At 40.1% G+C, this 22,765-nt stretch overlaps 1 protein-coding gene and 1 non-coding gene across 4 annotated transcripts in view; both read right to left on the bottom strand.

Moving 5' to 3' along the window:
* Positions 1-22,765, bottom strand: part of Fbxl4 (F-box and leucine rich repeat protein 4) — a 76,621-nt gene that overhangs the window by 31,997 nt on the left and 21,859 nt on the right. For all 3 annotated transcript variants that reach the window (XM_052176153.1, XM_052176152.1, XM_052176150.1), the window contains 3 exons: positions 21,782-22,127; positions 13,493-13,737; positions 414-627 (listed from right to left, as the gene is read on the bottom strand). In XM_052176153.1, the coding sequence (XP_052032113.1) occupies positions 414-627; positions 13,493-13,737; positions 21,782-22,127 (805 nt within the window). The remainder of the gene's footprint in view (positions 1-413; positions 628-13,492; positions 13,738-21,781; positions 22,128-22,765) is intronic.
* Positions 7,624-7,754, bottom strand: LOC127681935 (small nucleolar RNA SNORA17). Its single transcript, XR_007977272.1, has one exon. It is a non-coding gene; the product is annotated as a small nucleolar RNA SNORA17 (small nucleolar RNA).

Here is a 22,765-nt window from a genome sequence, read left to right as displayed (position 1 = left end):
ATACCCAAGAAACAATTCACATACCAAATCATTCCCTTCTCCCAAGAAGAAGGAAGGAAAGGGCCCTGTTCCTGGAAAGGTTTGATGCAGCAAATTACCAGGACAGAGAAGTGGGGGGGGGGGGTTGATTGGGAAATGGGCAGAGGGAAGAGGGCTTATGGGGCTTATGGGGAGGGGGCAACAGGAAAAGGGGAAATCATTTGGAATGTAAACAAAGAATAAAGAAAATTAAAATAAAAAAGGCAAAAAAAAGTTTATCACTGTGAAGTGACTAACAATGTTGTACTAATTTCAGAGTGTCCGCAGGATGTCATAGCCTCTGCTTTAAAATGAGAAATCACAATAATATATGAGAGCAATTAACCGTTCAGTCAGATGCTTCACTAAGGAAAACACAAAAGAGTTATTCTTACCTCTACTTTTGTCCGATAGAGAATGAGCCTCTTGAGGCTGCATAACTTGGCAATATGGCCAAAGGCCTGAGGTGGCAGTTTATCACAGGACGAGAGATCTAAGTCTTGTAGATTTGGGCACATTTCAGAGATAACCTCCAAGCAAGTGTCATTAAGAAAGTGGCAGCAAGATAACTCAAGGCGCACTAATTCCGAGCCACACACCTGTAGAAACCTGTGAAAACGACAATCCATGCAGATTTTATAAAATTAAACAATACTTTTGTAAAATCTTTGAAATTATATCCCTTCTTAACAGACACAGTTAAGAGGACAGATTTCTACTAAAGAAAATACATAACTTGAGTCACTAGGTTCTTACTGCATGCTGAAATGTCCATGGCTAACTCAAATAAATCAAGCTCAGAAGAAAAAGGAATTCTCATGGATTAACATGGTACAGAGTCAGATAATATTAAGTAGAAATTAAGATGACAGAGGAGACAGTTCTGCTTACCTGCAATTCACATCTGAGTTATAAAATATAAAACAAAAAGCCCTAGGCTCTTGGTATATATCACTCTCTTAATAATGCCCATTCAGAATGGGGTAATATACTTTACATTCAGTATATAGGTTTAATTAAGAGACCCTGAAACAAGTCAGATTGACTTCTTAATCTGGAAAATATCTAGGCTGGCTTAGGCATTTTACACACACACACACACACACACAAAAAGTATGCACATCTATTCCAACAAGGTCACGCCTTTCTAATAGGGTCATATGCCATGGGACAAGCATATTCAATCCACCATATATATATATATTCATATAAATCTATAAAAACATAACAACTGTTCTGTTGTGTTATGTTCTCTGTAGCTGTTGCCACTTAGTAACTGGACTGCTTGGTGCCAGAATTAATATAAAATATACAACTACAGCTTCCCATAAGTATATAGAAATAAGAAAAGATAAAGAAATAAACTGTTTCATCAGAATGCAAATCACATTATTTATATTGTTGACTAATAATTGGTATTAAACTATTTGTTCATAGCTGTCATATAATGTACTCTTAGTATTAATGTGATTTGAAAGTACATAAAGTTATGAAACTTTTTCAACTGGGTAAGCTGTACCCTCACACATGCACCAGCTATCCCTGGTCTGTGCTTATTCTTCCTTGACACACAAACAACATTAGCACTCTTAACTTCCATCAAAACTTTTTTGTTGGTCATCTTTTTGATGACCAACTTTTTCCTAGGTCATCTAAGAACCTACCAGATACACATTTAAAATAAAATCGAACTAAATATATAACTCAAATTTTTAAAAGAAGGACATGAGGCTAAACATCAAATATAGATTGTCCTGTCATACTCTTTTCTATTAATGCCCTGGGACAGGGAGGAACTATTCACCCATTTTGTCTTAGTCATATTCCATTGCTGTGAAGAGATACCATGACCATAGCAATTTATAAAGGAAACTATTTAGTTGGGGCTGGCTTACAATTTCAGAGGTAGTCAAGTCCATTAACATCATGACAGGAAGCATGGTGGCATGCAGGCAGACATGATGGTGAAAGAGGTAGGTGAGAAGTTTTACATCTGGATTAATAGGCAGCAAGCAGGAAGAGAGCAAGCAGTGAGAATTAGATTTGACTTCTGAAACCTTAAAGCCCACTTCCTAGTAAGAGAGTGTCTTGGTTAGGGTTTTATTTTTGTGAAAAGACACCATGACCAAGTCAACTCTTATAAATGGAAATATTTAATTGGGGCTGGCCTACAGGTTCAGAGGTTCAGTCTGTTATCATGGTGAGAAGCACGACATTGTACAAGCAGATGCGATAATAGAGGAAGAACTGAGAGTTCTGAAACTTGATCTGAATGCAGCCAGGAGGAGGCTCTCTTCAAAGCCAGCCTACACTCCCTCCAACAAGATTACTTTTATTCCAATGAGGCCACGACTTTCTAATTGGGCCATATCCCATGGGCAAGTCATATTCAAACCACCACATTCCACTCCCTAGCTCAACAGGCTTGTTCAAACACATAAGTCTATGGGGGTCATACCTAGCCATAGCATAATGAAAAATACATTTAGTTCAACTTCAAAAATCCCCATAGTCAATAATAGTCTCAACAATGTTAAAAGTCCAAAGTTCAAAGTCTCTTCTGAGATTCAGGCAATCTCTTAACTGTAATCACTTGTTAAAATCAAAAGCAAAAACCAAATCACACTCCAATATATCATGGCACAAGATATACATTAATGTTCCAAAATGCTATAGTGAAGAAATACTAGACCAAAGTAAGACCAACAAAGCAAACTCCATACTCTGCATCTCCATGTCTGATGTCTGACTCCTTTTAGCTTTGGTGACTGCAACACACTTATTTCTCTTGGGCTGGTTCCACTCCTTGTTAGCAGCTTTCCTTGGCAGATATCCATGGCTCTAACATCTTGGAGTCTCCAAGACAACCTCACAGATTCTTGCTCTAATGTCTGAGATCCTAAGTGATCTTCTGGGCTCCTCTAAATGGCTTAGGTCACTTCTCCAGCTCTGCTCTCTGTAGCCTCTAGGCTCTGGTTTACTCCCCTCTATTGCTGCTGCTGTTCTTGGTGGCTGTGCCATGGTACTGGCATCTCAAATACACTGGGTCCTTGCATTGCAACTGGGCTTCACCAATGGCCTCTCAGAAGCTCTCTTCATGGGGCCAAGCCTCAGCTTCTTTGCACGACCCCTTCAACCTGAAAATGAAGCTACACCTTCACCAATGGCTTTTCTTGGTCTCTCACAGCGCCAAGCCTCTCCATGACCCTTTGATGCCTTCAAAACCAGTACTACATAGGTGAATCTTAAACATTACCAAGACTAGCTGTCACTACAAGGTCTGTCTCTGGAACACAGCTTTTTTGTGTTTCCAGAAAACACCTCCCAGATTTCACCTGAGTATTGCTGCTCTCTTCTTAATCACTGCTAATTCTTAGCTCCAGCATCAACTGTCCCAGCAACACCTTCTATTCTTGACTCTAAAGCAAGAGCCACATGGCTGAAGCTGCCAAGTTCTGCTGCTTGCTGGGGCTGGAATATGCTGCCCTCCTCGACATCACCACCAGCTTCTTCACTGTCTAAGCTTGGCTGTTCTGGAACTTGCTCTGTAGCCTGACCTTGACTTCAGAGATGTACATGTGTCTGTCTTCTGAGTGCTAGGATTAAAGGCATGTATCACCTCACCGTGACGCATGAGCTTTTCTTTACCTTTTCACAAGACTTTTATAAGGTTTGGGTTGTAGTTCATCCCAGATATAATTAAGTTGACAACTGACAATAGCCATCACCATCCATCACTTGACAATTTGACACATAACCATATCTCCTTATATCCAAATGACACATAACCATATCTCCTATGTCCAAATGAAATAACCAGGTCATAATAAAGCCTAACATGATATAACTATCCCTTATTTAATTGCAAATGCAAACCAATCAGCTTAGCTGGGTTGGATCTTGCCCAGAGATCTTTCCCTTCATTCCATTTAATATCCTTGAACACAGGACTAAGCTTCACCCCACTTCCTCTTTGAACTGTACATTTTGTATTTTTTCCTCTCTTAAGCTTGCTATACTTGATCAAAATGTTCCTCATAAGAGTGAACCACAGGACAATGTCTAAACTAGGCTTTTTTGAGAGTTCCTTTGTTAATGCAATTAATATAAACAGACTCTTATGACAATGATAAAAAAGGCACAGTCTTCACTAAATTATCACAAAAATTATCTCTATGCAACATACTAAAATTCTTTTCCTCTGAGACCTCTTAAGCCAGGCCCTTAGAGTTTGCATTTGCATCATCCTCAGTATCAGTGTCTTCCATATTTATATTAGGATCGCCATTAAGCCCCATTTAAAGCATTCCATTGCTTCCGAAAATCCTTATTTCTCCAAACAAAAGCATCACCAGACCTATCATAGCAATGACCCAGTTCCTGGGACCAACTTCTGTCTTTCTTTGGGTTTTATTGCTGTGAAGAAGAGACACCATGACCAGGTCCACTCTTATAGAGGCAAACATTTAATTGGAGCTAGCTTTCAGTTTCAGAGGTTCAGTCCATTGTTATCAAAGTGAGAAGCATGGAATTGTGCAGAAAGATGTTCTGGAGGGTTCTATATCTTAATCTGAATGCATCTAGGAGGAGATTCTTTTCCCCACTGGGTAGAGCTTGAGCATTAGGAGACATCAAAGCCTGGCTATACAATGACTCACTTCCTCCAACAAAACCAACCCTATTCCAACAAGGCCACACCTCCTAATAGGGCCATTTTCCATGGGTCAAACATATTCACACCACCACACACACACACACACACACACACACACACACAATTTCCTCCAACCAGGCCACACTTCCTAATCCTGTTAAGTCGTGGCACGCCCTAATGACCAAGCATTCAAATGTAGGAGTCTATGGGTACCATTTATACTCAAATAACCATAGCCATGTCTCAGCATTTTCTCTGCTATCAAAGGCAGACTTGAAGAGTACCCACCATATTGCCTCATGGTTTTGAACACCAATTATATGAAAACAGTTTGGAAAGATGGAAGCACCCCACAAACATTAAAAATATAAGCTAACCACTGGCTATCAAAGTTTTAGTTTTTGAGAAATTGGTGTGTATGTGTGTGTATTCAGAAGACAATTTTGTGGAGTCAATTTTCTTCCTTCTGCCTTTTTGCTGGTTCTGGGATAGAAATCAAATAATTAGCATAGTGCAGCAAGAAGTTTTATCCGATTGACCCATCTTGCCAGTCCCTATCTCACTTTTAAACAAACAAACAAACACAACGATTGTTCCTGATTTGCTTTAAATACTGAAAAAAATCCTAGTAGCCCACACAATTACACACGACTTGCTCATCTTCTGTAATCATTTTCAGCTCTTCCTAAAGTCACCCATTCCTTTTAAACTCTAAATTCAAATAGCCTATTATATTAGTGCCATTGTCTGTGATGTTTCACAATGGGCCCATTCCTTCCTTAACACTCAGATGGATGCTTCTCCTGTGACTCCCTGATCTGGATCTCCAAAGTTCTATTTTCCTCTGCTAATTATATTACTTGAACTTCAGTCTTCATCCGGCACATTCATTCATTTCAGTAAATATTTATTGAACTTCCACAATGACATGAGGGGACACCGGGAGTCATCATGGATAAAATAGTCCCCACTTTCATAAAGCTGACTTTTATTTTAGTAAGATGGGAAACAAGTAGGTAAAATGAACAGTACGCTGCTGAGTGGGGAAATGTCGAGGGTAAAACAGAAGTACAGAAGGGCAGGCAAAGCATGGTCAGCGAGGTCTCAGCAAGTGGGTAAGCAAGGCTTGGACCTCGAGGAGGTAAGTAGAGCAGGCATCAGAGGAAGGAACATTCCAGTCAAAGAGTCGGGCAAGGGCACTGGCTGGGGCAGAAACTGATGCAGGAGGCGCAGGGTGAGGGGCAGTCAGTAAGTCAGAGAACATGCAGCATTTCCTATGTCACAATAAAGGCTCTGGCTTTCATTTTGGAAGAAAACAATTCCCTCTTTCCAGAAACTTTGAGCAGAGGAGTGGTATCACACCTGTGTTATACCAAGATTGTACTGGTTTCTCTATACTTTAACTGAGAGGAACAGGGGCAAGACAGAGCACCATCAGGACACCTTCCACTTCTTAAGGAAGAGGGGACTGTCCAGACTGCCCACTAAATCCCCAGTGTAGTACCAAACATGGTGATAGCCAGGTTCTAGTTACACTTCAAAGGTGGCATTTCTGAGTGGTAACAAACTTCCAATAACTCACATGCAATTCTCACATAATCTGTGTCTCGCTGGTTTTCTAAATACGAATTATTTTTTAGCATGTTTTAACTTTATATTGCTTGGTTCTTTGTGAATTTCACACTATGCACCCCAATTCCACTCATCTTCCCCTCCCCTTGTACCTACCCTCCACCCTTGCAACCTCCCTCCAAATAGAGAAAAACAATAAGAATCTCATTGTAGAAGCTGTAGTATGTATGTCACAGTGTCCCACAGTATATGTTCTTGTCCACACGGCATTGCTGGCAAATGTTCATTGCAATGACTCACTGGTCTCATAGGAGGCCTCTGGCTTCTGCGAGTCTATCAATACTGGAACCTCACTAGGACTCCTCTTGGATATCTGGTTGCTGCCCTGTGTCATGGGGATCCTGTATTTTGGTTCTGTAGGACTAGACCCTTTATGCACTCTATCAGTTCATCTGTGCGGTAGATGTTGGGATAGGCTAATTCAAAGCCCTGGATCTCAGTAATCTGAGCTGGTCAGCCTGCTGGCTCTCATACTCTCACACCCTTGGGGCTGTCTAACCAGCAACCCCTCACAACCAGGGCTAGCGGCTAGCCCTACTCTGTGCCCAGGAGAGGTGTGGGGCCCACTTTCCAGAGTGTTACAGATGGTAATGGCCACTTCTCCCATCCCATGACCCCAGGACCCAGTTCTATTATATGCCATAGATAGGGATGAGGAGGGGATAAGGGTATCTCTCCCTGTCCACTCCACCACCCAGCAGACAAGAGGCAGGGCTGTCTCTCCTGGGCTCAGGCCCTTAGTGCCAGCTATCTGCAACCCCCACATCCAGGCCCAAGTGAGGTAAAGCCTGCTCTTCCAAGTGCTGCAGCAGGTGAGGGACAAAACCTGCTCTCCTGTTCCACACCAGCTCTCCCACTTTGACCAGTGGTGAGGGCAAAAGGGAGGGCAGGGGATCGCTCCCTGATACTACAGTGCTGCAGGCAAGAGGCAGGGCCAGCTCTTCCACACTCACATCCTTGGGGCTGGCTCACCTGCAACCCCCACATCTAGGGTCAGTTCAACTATGCTTTCCAGGCTAGGTGCAGGGGAGAGTTTTCCTTCTCTCATGATCCCAGGGCCAGGTCTCACACCTATGGCAGGTGATGAGGAGGTAAGGGAGAAGGAGGTTTCTTCCTTGTCCACACGACCACTCCAGAGAGAAGTGGTAGGGTGTGCCTGAGTGGAGAGGCATGTGTCTTGGGCTATCCCCCCCCCAGGGGAGGGGCCTTTGGATCCAGGCAAAGAGCTTCTAGTCTCCATCTTGCTTCCCATCCTAGGAGCCTATCCAGGCGTGTCTGGTGCTGGACTGGTGGTCATCTCAGGCTAGCTTTGTTCAGGGAGTGTTAGTTACTAATTATTCAGATGTTCAAAGGTCAGAACACGGAACATAGACATAGCCTCTCTCCTCTCTGTCATCTACAGCCGTGCAAGTGACAGAGCAGCCACACCTACAATGTCTCTAGGAGCAGGTATTTACTAACATTTTATACTGAATGCTGTGAGCTTCTTCGTATTCTTCAGCAACTGAAACCAATCCTTGGCACATACAGTCCTTAGCATTACGTATAGAATGATGACTCACATTATCTATTAACTTTATAGACCTAGAATCACCTAGGAATGTCTAAGAGAGGTTATCTAGAATATGGTAGTTTCTGGAAATGTCTGTGACGGATTACTGAGACTCCATTAGCCTCTGGCAGGTGTGTGGAGAATTACCTAGATTAGGTTAGTAGAGGCGGAAAGACCCAAGTTTCACTGATGCCAGCCCTGTTCCATGGCTGGGGGCCTGGTCTGAATACAAAGGAGAAAGTTCACTGCAAACCAGCATTCTCTCCCATGCTTCCTGACTGCAGTACAATCGTGACCACCTGCCGCAAGCCCTGCGGCCATGCCTTCCCTGCCACGAAACACTGGACTCTGGAACTGTGAGCCAAAGACAAACTCTTCCTTCCGTAAATGGCTTTTAGCAGGGTATTCTGCCATTGCAGCAAAACACGTAAGAAATGCATGTGGTGTTTAAAAAATGTGTGTTGAGTAAATCTTCCAATTAAAAAACTACTTCATCTTTCACCTTTTTATTGAAAAACAGACTTTTTCATATATTATATTCTGACCAATTTCCCCTCCGCCAACTCCTCTCAGAGCCTCCCACCCTCTACCCACCCAAATCCATACCTTTTCTTTCTCTCCCTCATAAGAAAACAAACGGGCAACAACAAGCAACCCAAAAACAGAAAGGAAAAAAAAAAGAGTCAAAGAAAGAGCACAAGAAACACATACAGCCAGACACACACTTTCATTCACACACAAATCCCATAAAATTCGGAAACCATGATACATAAACAAAAGACCTAAGGTTAAGAAAACAGTCTCCTGTGTTGGCCATGCACTGCTGGACATGGAGCCTGACCCGAGGTGTGCTGTGTCTGCCCGGGGAAACGCCAGTGAGAACATTAGCTTTCCTTTGCCAGCAGCTGTCATCTGCAGAGAGCTTGTATCCACTTCCCTTCTCAGTGCTGGAGCCCTCTCTGACGTCGCCCTGGGCAGACCCATTCTAAAAGTAAGCTTTAGCAATTCAAGGTACGTTTCTGTGCCTGGGATCAAACTACCCCCCAAATCGGACAAGTTAACATTGGTACTTCATTTTGAGTATACAAGTAGTTACGGTGAGGCATTCATTTAGAAGCTGGCAATCTAAGAAAGAATGCTGGCTGTCAACAAAGCAAAAATTTTATTTTTGATTAATAATTTTAAAATGTTTTGCAGATTAGAAAAGTGACTTCACAGAAGTAAATGAAGTCTTAAAACTAGAAGCTTTGGTCTTACCACCTTGTGGTCTTTACTACAGAGCAAAGCACTTTTATCTAGATTTCCCTTTCATATCCGAGTTAGGATGACTTAGCATTTCTTTTCTTTTTTTGCTGCCATCATAACAAACTTTTTCTCCAAAGAATTTATAGAGGAGTATCAAACTAGTCACCCAGACCCCATCACTAACAAGCAGCGAGACTTCAAGCTGACCTGGACGATACAGTCAGAGTGCACAAGAAAGAGTGGCCACCCTTAGACTGCCACTGGCTTTTGCCTTTCCTCCCTCCAAGACTCAGATACACATATTTTCACTCTAAGCAGGTTATCTAATCAATATGCTCACATTCTCTCTTGCCAACTTTACATAATACATTGATCTCATAAAGGCAGCAGCAACAGACTCAACTGACCATACAATGAATCATTTCTTAATGCGCCTCATAGAAGTTTTATTTCATGCAGATACATGGCTATTTTTCATTGATCAACTAGTTATTCATTTCAATTATGAGATGGGTCACTTGGAAGGAGAATAACTTATTTCCTCCAGCCTGTTCTACTTTGTGAATTCTTATCTTCTATCACTTGATATTGAGAGTTTTACTTACTTATTTTAGAACTTCCTTTTTAAAAATTTCCCTTTTTATTAAAAATAGATTCTTTTCTCATATAATATATCCTGATGACAGGATATATTCCCTTTCTACCCCTCCCAGTTCCTCCCCACCTTCCCTCCCATCCTGATCCACTCCCTTTCTGTCTCTTATTTTAAAAGAACAAGTTTCTAGGAGGTAACACCAAAACATAACAAAATAGAATATAATAAGATAAAACAAAAGCCATCACATCAAAGGTAGGACAAGGCAAATCAATAAAAGAATAAGAGCACAAGAGAAGGTATGAGAATCAAAGACCCACTCATCCACATGCTCAGGAATGTCATAAAAACACTAAAAAGAAAGCTAGAAAACATGTGCAGAGGGCCAGTGCAGAGCCCTGAAGGCCCCGTGGGTGCTGCTACTGTTTAAGGCTTGGTGGGACCATAGGAGATTTGCTCATGTTGACTTCGAGGGCCTTGTCTTCCTGGTGTCCCCTACTCCCTCTGGCTCTTACACTACTCCTCTATGGGGTTCCCTAAGTTCTGAGGGTGTAGGGGCTGATGGAGACATCCCATCTGTTTCTTCCAAGGCCTAAGAGTTTTATGAACCTACATTCAGATAAGGAATTGGGATGAGGTCTGCTGCTATGAGAAGCGCTGGCTGTCTGTTGTGGAAGGCTGTATTATAACCTTGAGGACATGGAGCCTCCCTGGGGGTCGTGAGCCACTGGGCTTGTGGGGTGGGGGGAGCAAGGGGATAGAGCTTTTCATGTCTCTGGTTTGTATTCTCTCTACTTCCTCAGTGGATGGTATACAGCCAGCCATCTGCCACCATGGACAGGCTGGACATTGCCCTCTGGAAAGCTAAAGAAAATAACCCCCGTTCCTCAAAAGGGTATTTCACCTTCGCATCAAAGAAACCAACCAAGGCAATAACTGACAAAGCCCTTGAATCTAAAAGGCACCTAAAATGCTTACTGACAAAATGAATGTGAGGGTAAAATCCTGTATAGAGAGAGGAGTATCAGAGACTCAGCTCCCACTGAAAGAAAGACAGTACTGCGAAAATGGAGCCTAGGCTTTTAAAAAGAATATCACGATATAGTTTAAAACACAAACAAGGAGGGAGGCAAGTGAACACACAAGACCTAAGAAAGGGATGGGAAAGCGAAGGAGAATGAGATAGAATTGATTTTAACAAGTAATGGTATACATGGGCAGTACTTAGAAATTTGAGGCTAGAATTCTAGTAGGCTTTAATAACTTATTAAATTTTTTCTTTATTCCAATTTAACCAATTTCTCTGTTCTGATAATAAAAGTCCCTAAAACATTCTTTAAAATTTACCCAGTTCTAACTTTCAGAGATAAGATTTTTAGGCCACAAAAAACAACAGCAAGCTTCTTCCCAAATACTCAACCAGAACACCTCACCAGTGGTCTCTACTGTAAAATGTGCTTTTTTCCTTCGAAATATTATATAAAGAAATCTTCAGACTAATGTGTATAAATAGACCACCACTTATTCATAGATGATTCATTAATAATCAAGTCATGCATATTTATTGTTTATTTTGAGAAGGCTGCCATAATGACTGTCACTTTAGTCAAGTCAAAGATCCCAAAGCAATCAGCAGACAAAGCTCCAGCATGCCCCCCAAGAACCCTTTCTCTTTGTATTTAAACACACTTCTAAATGTGAACGGTGGCTGGTGGCTGGGCTGAAAGGAATGCTAGCAAAAAACAAGTGGTTTGACTGGCTACAACATCACAGTGAAATCTGGGTACCAACAACGGATATATTACTTCTATATATCATGCAGATGGCCCCGGAGCAAAGAATCCAGGTGAACTGAAAACCAGAAGAAGAGCTGCTCTTGACAAAGCTGGAGCTCTGACTGACACACGACCTTATCCACTGCCAGTCTACATGAACAGGACTGCTGGGATTTCTCCTCACAACTGATGCTTCTTTCATATTCAAGCTACAGAGTTTTGAAGAACTTGTTTAATATAACGTTTACAGTATTCTTACTGTTGTCAAGGTCACAGACATCACTGTGCCAAAGTCAGACCTCACCACCACTGTCTTTCTTAGCCTCTACGGTCACCAGCTGCCACCTGTCCCTTTTTATGAAAGTAAACATGTTTATCTTCATAGTTTTTCTTCTCTATAGAACGAAGGGCTAAATTAGATATCACAAATATGCTTTTACATGGTCGACAATTCCTGCTACCATGCCTTGATTCACAGGGTAAAAACAGTATGGACACTCATAGTAAATAAGGGTAATCGAACCAACTTTAAGTGGGGCCACTTAAACAAGGTAACAAGAGCCCTTATCAACTCAGCCATCCTACCAGACCCTAAATTCCTAATTTTAAAAATAGAAAATTAATTTCTAGTGCAAATCAGTGAGGCAAGAGCTAGACCTTTATAACATAAATCAACATTTACTGATACCACTTGTCTGTCTCGTACTGTTTACCTTAGCTTACGGTCAACAAAACAAGCTCAAAGCAGCCATAGTTTCAGTTTCTACTGGTCTTATAGTAGTGAGGAAAATTTGCAGATGGAATGTTTTTGAGGCAGAGGGAACTAGCGCTGGACTAAGGCCTCACTAGAATTCAAGCATCCCAACATAGAAACCTGGGCTGCACAGCACTTTGGAGGCTGGCGGAGAGTCTCGGAGCCGGCCTCAGAAGATTTCTCCTGCCCACTTGTCTCTTTGCTCTTTCTCCCATGGACTGGGTCATGGGCAGCAGCATTCCTCTTGACCAACAAAATTTAGACCACAAAGCCTAAAACGACTACACTACCTTTTCCTTGCCTTCCTGCCATAGAAAGCCCTTTAACTTTCTTAGCCCTTTAGCCCTTGTAATACATCCCTGCAATCCCAGGTGCTTAGGAGTCTGAAGCAGGAAATTCCAAGACAGTTTTCTACTTGGGCTACAAAGCAATTTCAGGGCCACCTGGGTTACTTAGCAAGATCTTGTCTCAAAACAGAACATAAGCAACAGTAATAAAAAAGAGCTGGGTTTATACAGATCCACGCAAGATAAAGGAGCATTTATTAATTTAAAATAACAGATATTGTCTCTAAAACTTCTACTCCATGTTTGACTTTATAAAAATGATGGAGTCATATAGCACATACAAGAACAATCATCAAAGTTAAGAGAAAAGCACCTGTTTGTATCCTAAGAAAAATTACTATGGCATTACTAAATGATATGCACTTTTGCAAGCTTTCAAATGTTTAACAGGTGACATTTAATAGTAAGGAAACTAAATGCTTAAATAGAAAGGAGCAGAAACACCTGGGCAGGTCTGTAAGCATCGTCCTCTATTTAGCATGCAATTTCATTTTCAACATAATTAGCTTAAATGAGCTTCTAAATTTGGGTGATGTATTGCACATGTAATTAAGATTTAATTAAAAATGTTCTGTAATAAATTGTTTTCCATTTCTGACAAATCACATTAGAGAGGTAGATTTTGATTTGGAAATAGTTTTTTAAATGTGTTAATCATCTGTGCTGAAAATATGAGAAAGAAAAAAAGCAGTTCGGTTGAAAGTCACTTGGGGTTTAAATAAGAAATAAGGAATACAGCTGGCCCTTACATCATTGTCAAGTTTAGCTGAAGAGGATGGCTAACACTCGTGCATTTTTACAAATGACCATCTTTTTATTCTTACAAAATATACAAATACAGTTTAAAAATTATACTGTGAACATTCTTATATACAAGTCTACCCTCTTGGTAAAAAGCTGCAACAAGGTTCTGTACCTACCTGCTAAATCCTGATACAGAGATGAACCCTCTGTTGCCAGTCCAAGACAGATTAAGCCACTGGACAAGGGCACAGCGAGCCTGAAGGAACTCCAGTGAGGTATCATCTAGCTTGGCCCAGTACGGCTGCAGGTTGAGGTGGATATACTGCAGAGGGTCGCAGCAGTGCTGGTGGAGAAGCCTGCAAGTCTGTGCTAATCTACACAGGTCTGGTAGTGAAAGGTGATTCAGAATCAGTTGAATGAGCTGTATAAAACAGAAAGCCAAGATCATCAACAGTGAAGGACAGCCTCGCTTTAAACACACACACACACACACACACACACACACACACACACACACAGAATATGGTTTAATAAAGACCAGTATAACTGATTCAAGCATTATCTTCATGAAGTAGATAAATCAACATTTACCACATTATTCAACATTAGACTGCACCACATTCAAAAACTGCTCAAATTCTCAACTCATGTTGACAACTCATTTTTAAACAGCGCAAAGATATACACACTGGTAATTGGTGAAATAGGAAAAATTTTCAACAGACAAGGTTTTATACAAGCCAGACATTGGTGATACAAAAAGAAAGAACTTCCACCCTGAGTTCTAGGGGAATCAGTAAATAGGATAAGCTAAGCACAGTTTCACTGGAGACGTGCAAGCATACGTCTTCCAGGCCAGTGCCACTAGTAGGTGAGTGGGTGAGGGGTGGAGAGAGGCTAGTGGTGAGGATGGGGTTACACGGAGCTTCACTCAGATTTACCCTGAAAGGAGTGAAGATTCAAATTACAGCGAGACAGTATGCTTTATGCTTTCAAACACAAGGGCTCTCCATGAGTGTTATCCATTTGAACTAGACCCAAATTTGTTTTTCAGTTGGGACTTTCTAAACTAGTTTTCAAAGAACTATCTTAAGTGTCCTAAACTGAGCCAAGAATCAGAGAAAAAAATGCGTATTTGCTTAATGACAAAGATTTTATTTAGATGAGAGGGTTTTTTTTAAACAAAAGTAATTATGTGAATTTTCTGTTTTTTGTAAGTAATTATATCTTTTAACATAAATAATCTTCAGTTTAACATAAATTCCATATTAATGTTAGATCAGATTTCACTGTTTTGAGTTGAATATTCTAACATTCAAATGAACAACAATATAACCTTTAAGATGAGTTTACAGATAGTTTATAAGACATGAGCAGTGCTGATTAACATATTGTGTCTAGTGAGGCTTGGAGTACAATGGCTATTTGTTTGTAGCATTTGAACTAGGCTGTAAAACAACTTGTTTGTATGCCTGTGTATATAGTTATTGGAAAAACATGGAAATAGAAAATATTAGTACAAAAGCTGTGACTGAAACTTAGCCCCTTTTCTAGACTTTCTCCTGACCCTATCTTATGTTGCTTTATAAAACCCAGCTTTTACCAAAACAAACTAAATACTATATCACTAAGTTAGTAAGAATCCTCACTGTCCTCTATGATGTGGTTACAGTTAGATCACTCATCTCTGAGTACAAATCCCATTACTTCACGTCGGCTTAAATGCCCCTTCTCCTTATAATGCTTCTTAGCAGTTTCCCATCCCTGATCCTAAACCTGTGCACTGGCTTTAAGAACACGTGACATATTCAGTAGGAGCCCAATCTCTCTCCTTAAGTGAAAAGTACCATTGAAGAGTCTCTATCATACATTAATGAATTTTCATTGTTCAGATAACCCTGCTGACATGAGCATTATTACACAAACAAAACTATGAAGGTAAAAATTTATAAAAGCAAACACAGAAGTGTTGGGGTTGGTCCTGTGCGTTGTGTATTCAGGTGTTTAGCTCTGCGCCCCAGGATCAGATTGCAGTCTCGACATGGGCATTGTATTGACCAATGTTCTGTAAAGAATGCTCCCCAAAAATCTCTGATTGGATAATAAAAGGCTAGAGGCTGTGATAGGGCAGGAGAGGAAAGCATAACTTGAGACCGAGGAGTGGGGTCTAAGGTAGGGACTGTGAGGAGAATAAAGGTCAGGAATGAAGGAGGTCACCATGAGGAGGATACACCGTGGAGAGGGACCATGAGCGTGTGACCCACAGGAAATCACCCTGAGGATACACATGGAGCCTATGGCTGGGATAGAGGTTAGAATAGCTCAGAACTGGCCCAGCAAAGTACCACAGCTAGCTAATAAAACACAGCAACTCCACGTCTTTTATTCAGGTGCTATACGGGCCAGCCTAGGGGCAGAACCCCCTATAAAATTACTTTTCTACAGAAGAAAGATGGAAAATGGGGTAACCACACACATACCAGAGATCAGCACTATTAAGCTACTTTTTTTTGTTTGGTTTTGCTTTGCTTTGTTTTCTGATCTCTTCCAGATAAGATGAATTTCTATTCTTGGTGTGCACTAAAAGAATGGAAGTATATTCCCTGCTCAGCATCTTGCTTTTCTTATTCAATGATCTATCCTGTACATCTTTATCTGTACAAACAGGCCCACCCCTTCCCATTTCACACATGTGACACCATAACAATAACAGATGTTTATTGATTTATTTCCTGATATTTTCTTTCTTATTGCAAATAATACTGCAATATCATTGCATGTGTTATGTATGTATGTTCGCCTTGGTAAACTGGCAATATATCTTTAGGATAAAATATATATATTTAAAGTTTCCCTTCTGAATGTATCCATTCACCTAAATACTTGAAAATATTGGTATTAAAACTTTGCCATTCTTAGCGGTACAAAGGCAGGGAAAGCAGAACTGTCTTCATTCCTCCAGCCCTCCTCCTCACCCTCCATCACCTCCCTTTCACATTCCTTTTTACTTTTGCTACTGTTGTTAACTGCAAAAATGCAATCCCAAAGGTGCTGTACATATTTTCTTCTTTCCTCTTGGTCTATTTCAAGTGTTTCAACTCAGTTGCATTTGGCTATCCATCATTTCTCTCATTTTCATACTCTTCAATGTCAACCAAGTTTTCTTCCTCAGTCTATGTGTATATGTTAGAACGCAATTGAGAACCATGGCCAACTTATCCAGAATTTTCTTCATTGTTTTCCTTTTTCTTAGGTAAACTTTTCAAATAAAAAAAATCTGTTTATATTTCAATTGTGACTTCAGTAAATACATTAAACTTTAAGAAAAACTGAAACTATGTGGGCCCCATGTGTACAAGGATATACTTGCACAACACCTTTGACTGACTGTGTCTTTCTGCTTAACAATCTCTAATGTCCCAGGAGTTCCTAAAGCTCTAGATATTTATCTATTGCAGTCTGTCAAAGTACTTTTATTTTCTAATTCTCCTAAATATTCTAATATATAATCATTTTGCCTGCAAATGATTTTTATACCCTGATTATGTCTTTCTCATGACCAAAATATTAAAAAGAACTTTCAGGATGATATTATTAATGTTTTGTTGTCAGTTTTATTTTCAATTTAATTCAAATTAACTAATAAAGCCATGAAGATGAGGCACATATGCAGTTTCAAAACTTTAATAAACATTTTTTAAGGACATAGTCTCATTCTGTAGGCCTGGCTGGACTGGAATTCACTTGTAGATATCTCACTTCAGGTACATTTTTCAAGTGTTTCAAGAGATTATATGGCTAGAGGCTACCATCTAGAACCTTCATAATTATGTAAGGTATTAGCTTAACTAGCAAACAACTGGGAATTTACTTTTGAAGAATGGATAATAATACAAATACCTCTCCCAGCTGTCATTTTGCCCATTAGTTTTGTCACATACTGGAGTAGACCTTGAGATTAATTTTCCTTTTGACATAGTATTTACCACCTTGACTTCTTAATGTAAAAGCATGTTTAATACCAGGAATAAATCCTTGAAGATTTTGTATTACTTTAAACTAATTCTCTTAGTATTATATCATTTATATAGAAATAAATACACATTCAGAAAATATAGTCTAAAATTATTATTACTTACTCTTATATAGTAATATACTAGTTCATAAAAGTTGTTTTTTCTTTATTATGTACAAATTTAATTAGAAGTGACTGTTATATATTTGAAAGAAATTGAGTTATCTGACTTTGGCACCCAAAGTACCTTAAAATTTACAAAATTTATAATGTTGTTTTTTAGCAATAATATTCAAATTTATTTTATTTTCATAGAATTCTTTTTTCTTTTTTCTTTCTTTCTTTTTTTGGGGGGCACAGGTCTTCACTATGTAGCACTGGCTGGCCTAGAATTCACCAAGAAATAAAATACTTATTTCTTCCAAATAAGTTATTACTTAAATAACTCCTAGCATCTTCTGGTATAATCCAAATGTTCATATTAACAAGTATATATTATATGAAGACATATAATATTAATATAATGACATTCTGATACTTAATATAGTTTTTTGGGAAATGCCAAAATATAAAAAGAATGAAAAGTCATGAAAGCCATAACATCAAACACTATAACATGTGAGAGTTCCTCAGGAGTTTGACTAAACAAAAGGTGACAGAATTTAGACCAAGTAGACACAGCTCTTAATTACTACTAATATGGTATCTAGTGTCTTTGAAGCTGCTTAGAAGTACATCTTAGCATGAAGCACCTTTAGAAGAAAACAGTGAATAGAGAACGTGGGATGTTCAGAGGGATCCCATCCTCAGCTGATTCACCTGCTCTCAAACCTCAATCTAATCTGTGAGACCATTCGGCCTGTTTTACAGCACTGACTCTTTACACAGCATCCTTTCACATCACATGTAATCAGCGTCCTTTCAAGAATCCTGCCTTCGCTAGAGTGTGTTGTTTTTGTTTTTGTTTTTTCTTTTTATTGGATATTTTATTTATTTACATTTCAAATGTTATCCCCCATTCTTGGTTTCCCCTCTGAAAATGGCCTATCCCATCTTCCCTCTCCCTGCTTCTATGAAGATGATTCCCCACCCATCCACCCACCCACTCCAGCCTCCCCACCCTGACATTCCCCTACACTAGGACATCAAGCCTTCCCAGGGACAAGGGCCTCTCCTCCCACTGATAACCTACGAGGCCATCCTCTGCTACACATGCGGCTGCAGCCATGGGTCCCTCCATGTGTACTCTTTGGTTGGTGGTTTTGTCTCTGGGATTTCTAGGGACATCTGGGTGGTTGATACTGTTATTCCTCCTATGGGGCTTCAAACCCCTTTAGCTCCTTCAGTCCTTTCCCTAACTCCTCCATTGGGAACTCTGTGCTCAGTCCAATGTTTGCCTGTGAGCATCTGCTTCTGTATTTGTCAAGCACTGGCAGAGCCCTCTCAGGAGTCAGCTATATCAGGCTCCTGTCAGAAAGCATTCCTTGACATCTGCAATAATGTCTGGGTTTGCTGTCTGTATACAGGATGGATACCCAGGTGAATACCAGTCTCTGGGTGGCCTTTCCTTCAATCTCTGCTCACAGTTTGTCTCCATATTTCCTCCCTTGAGTAGTTACAGGAACACTCCTCCATTGTTGGTGGCATTGCAAGCTGGTATAACCACTCTGGATCTCAGTCTGACGGTTCCTTAGAATATTGTACAGAGTACTACCTGAGGACCCAGCTATACCACTCCTGGGCATAACCCAGAAGATGCTCCAACATGTAATAAGGACGCATGCTCCACTATGTTCACAGCAGCCTTATTTATAATAGCCAGAAACTGGAAAGAACCCAGATATCCTTCAGCAGAGGAATGGATACAGAAAATGTGGTTCCTTTACATGGAGTACAACTCAGCTATTAAAAATAATGGCTTCATGAAATTGTTAGGCAGATGGATGGATGAGTGGGGTAACCCAGTCAGTCACAAGAGAACACACACAGTATAAGTGGATATTAGCCTAAAAGCTCTGAATACCCAAGATACAATTCACAGACCACATGAAGCTCAAGAAGAAGGAAGACCAAAGTATAGAGTGTGTTGTATTGACTAAATCTTTGGTACATATTTGAAACAGTTTATAGGCTCTTTACTTTCATTTTATAAACAAGCTACAATTTCACAATTCATACCACAGCAACCTTCCTACTCTATTGAACCCCCATTTCCTATGGCTGGGGCAGGTCATACCTATAGCAAATTTACAAATACACTCTCGTTTATATACTCTTCATTGTAGAATAAAAACATATATAAAACTGCCTGATTAATACAGACAATTTCTGGAATATTAGCTATTATTTCATAATCTTCTCTCCCATTCAAAATGGTATATAAAAATAATAAAGCACATTATGACCATGCATCTACTCTATGTTTTTAGCAAATTATTTACTAATTCTAAATTATCTTTGATCCCATCCCAACCAATTTTACTAAGCCTTGAAAATGGCAGTATCTTGAAGACCACTGGATGGATGGGAAAATGCAAAGCTCATGGTCAATGCAATGCTCTTTGGTATGGTGGAGATGACAGTTAAGCAAGGCAAGGGTGACCTGCAGGTGCTGTCCGTGTGAATGCAGCTATGCATGTGGCATCTCCATGCAGTTCCGTGCCCTGTTCTTACACAGATTTAATGTTGCAGGCATCCAGGAACGCTGATGTTCCCAGCAAGCCACACTGTTGTTCTCATCTCTGAATATTCTCTTCCTTCAGCCTCCATCATTTCTTTTAATGCTAAGAACTAGGCATTTTTAAACCAGGTTTTGCTAAAATTTAAAATCATGTAAATATAGTAAATCTAAATTCCTGTCTTTTTTTTAAAATTTTTCCCATTAGTTAATTTATTTATTTACCTTACATCTAGGTAGCAGCCCCCTCCTTCCTCACCTCCAAGTCCCACCCTCATCAATCCCTCCCGCCCTCCCCCCTCTTCCTCTGAGCCTTGCTTTTTCTCTCTCTCTCTCTCTTTTTTAATATTTTTATTTTCTATATTCTTTGTTTACATTCCAAATGATTTCCCCTTTCCCAGATCCCCCCTCCCCATATGTCCCATAAACCTTCTTCTCTCCATCCCTTCTCCAATCACCTCCCTCCTTTTTCTCTGTCCTTATATTCCCTTCCAATGCTAGATCAATCCTTTCCAGGATCAGGACCCTCTCCATACTTCTTCATGGGAGTCATTTGTTATGCGATTTGTGCCTTGGGTATTCAGGGCTGTCTTAATAGTTTTCAGAAGTGGGCAAAAAACAAAAGCTGCCTCATTTTCTAGAGTGAACTGCTGTCACACAGATACTGGAGCCCCGTAGAATGGCATTATCACCGTCTCATGCCCTGTGGGATGACATTGTCACCATCTCATGCCCCCTCTCCCAACCCAACCTTCCCGTGTAATATCCCTTTCCCCTTTAAGGTACGGATGACCTTGCATAATCTGTGATGCCCCTGGGTCTGTGCCTATTGACTGAAGACTTTGGACCCTTAAATTCCTCTATGCCTGACAACTTTAGCTACTTTACAGATGTGCCACAGCATCTTAACCATAAAATGTTCAACAGAGTAGTTGTTATTAACTCTTTGGCAGTCAAGAGGCTTCCTAATCATTCCATTCCAGTTTAGCTACTTATAGCATTATACTGGGAAGTAGAGCACCCATCAGATTATAAGAATAATACCTAGAGGGGTTATTAAGGTCTAAAATTTGTACTTAAAAACTGACCATATTGTTTTTTTAGCACCACACAATTGTTTTCAAAGGGAGGCATAAATACTTGGTCTACCTGAAGCCCAGGGAGCTAGAAATAGGTGGGGAAAGATTTCAACACCACATAGCTACAGAATTCTCCTCACATTTGATGTTTGGACCTAGGAAAGCTAAATAACCACAAAAGGACTCCCCAAGAAGATAGACACACTGAAAATAAGATTTCAAATCAGGTATCAAACAAGTTTTTCTAGGAACACTAGGCAGCCTAGACCAAAACTTATAGTTAGAATATAGATAAGGGCTGATAAAGATGACCCTCAGGGAAACTATGGGTCTGAAGTGGGATAAGCATTCACCTATTAATATCCAGTATAACAGCATAAACTCAGGCACATACTACTATACTGAACAGTTAAGAAAACTGAAGTACAGTGTATTATCGATGTATGGACTTGGCTCTTACTGTGTACTGATAGAACAACACAAGTTAATAGTTTATCCAGAATCTATGAAGTCAATCCAAAACAAAAGTTAAATTCTTTAAGTGTTTAGTTTTCCAACCCCCAAATCTCTAACACATTAGATTTTATATGCTTCTCCAGTACTGCTGTTCTTCTGATAACTAGCTAAGCAAGCACCTGTTTCAGCATTAAACCCCACAATTGCTATAACCAATATTCCAACTATTTTTGCTTACCTCATATGGTAGTTTATCAAAATACCCATTATTTGGCCCATCCCCAAGGGCCGTACTGCTAAACTTTTTGTTAAGAGCATCCATGTCACAGCCATCCTTCTCTTCATAGTCGTCATCCTCTAGATCATTCATGTCTACAAGAGCAGTCTTGAGAGAGAGCAGTGGCTTGTCCTTCAGACCATGTAGCACGACTGCATCTAATTCAGTATAATAATCCAGAAGAGAGCTATTGACTTCCAGTCGTATGAGGTTTGTGGGAAAATTTATTTGCTTAATGCAAGGTTTAAACTGGCGAGCCTGGGAAGCATTCACCTTCGTAGGTCTCTCTGACCAAAGACTCTCCCATCTGCCAAAGAAAGAAACATCCCTGCAGTTTAGAATGAGATCTACCAGTACTCTTAGGGTACACTACCCTATCCCACTAATACAGTGATCAAATAAGGTGAAAAGAACCAAACACAAGATTCACTTCCAGAATATTATTTTTAAAACTAAAAAACTTAATGTCAGATATCTCTATTAAAATATTTTTACAAGCCATCCAAAAGTTCAGTGTTTTCCCAAGATTTCACATTGGTTAAAGACTAGAATCAATAGTTTAAGATATCCTAAGACTCAAATTCAGTTTAACAGAATAATAAACCCAGGCAAAAACTAAGCACATATAATAAAGCAGATTCTCAGAACTCAGAAGCACAGCTGATCCCCTTACTTCACAGACGTCTCCTCAGCATTTTTATTATTGTTATTGGCCCCTTGAAAACTCAAAATCCCACATTCTTTCTGTGTGGGGGTGTGTAAATGTGCAGGTGCACTTGCATGGAGACCAAAGAAGCACAACCAGGAGTGTCATTCCTCAAGCACCACCCACCTTGGTTTGGTTTTGGTTTTGGTTTTGGGCTTTTTGGTTGTTAAGACTGTCTCTACCTCTGCCTACACTGATCTTACAAGTGTATACCACCATGTCTGTTATGATTTCAATAT

Source organism: Apodemus sylvaticus, chromosome 3, assembly GCF_947179515.1.
Source record: "Apodemus sylvaticus chromosome 3, mApoSyl1.1, whole genome shotgun sequence".
Lineage (NCBI taxonomy): Eukaryota > Metazoa > Chordata > Mammalia > Rodentia > Muridae > Apodemus > Apodemus sylvaticus.
This window is presented reverse-complemented; position numbering and strand designations above follow the sequence as displayed.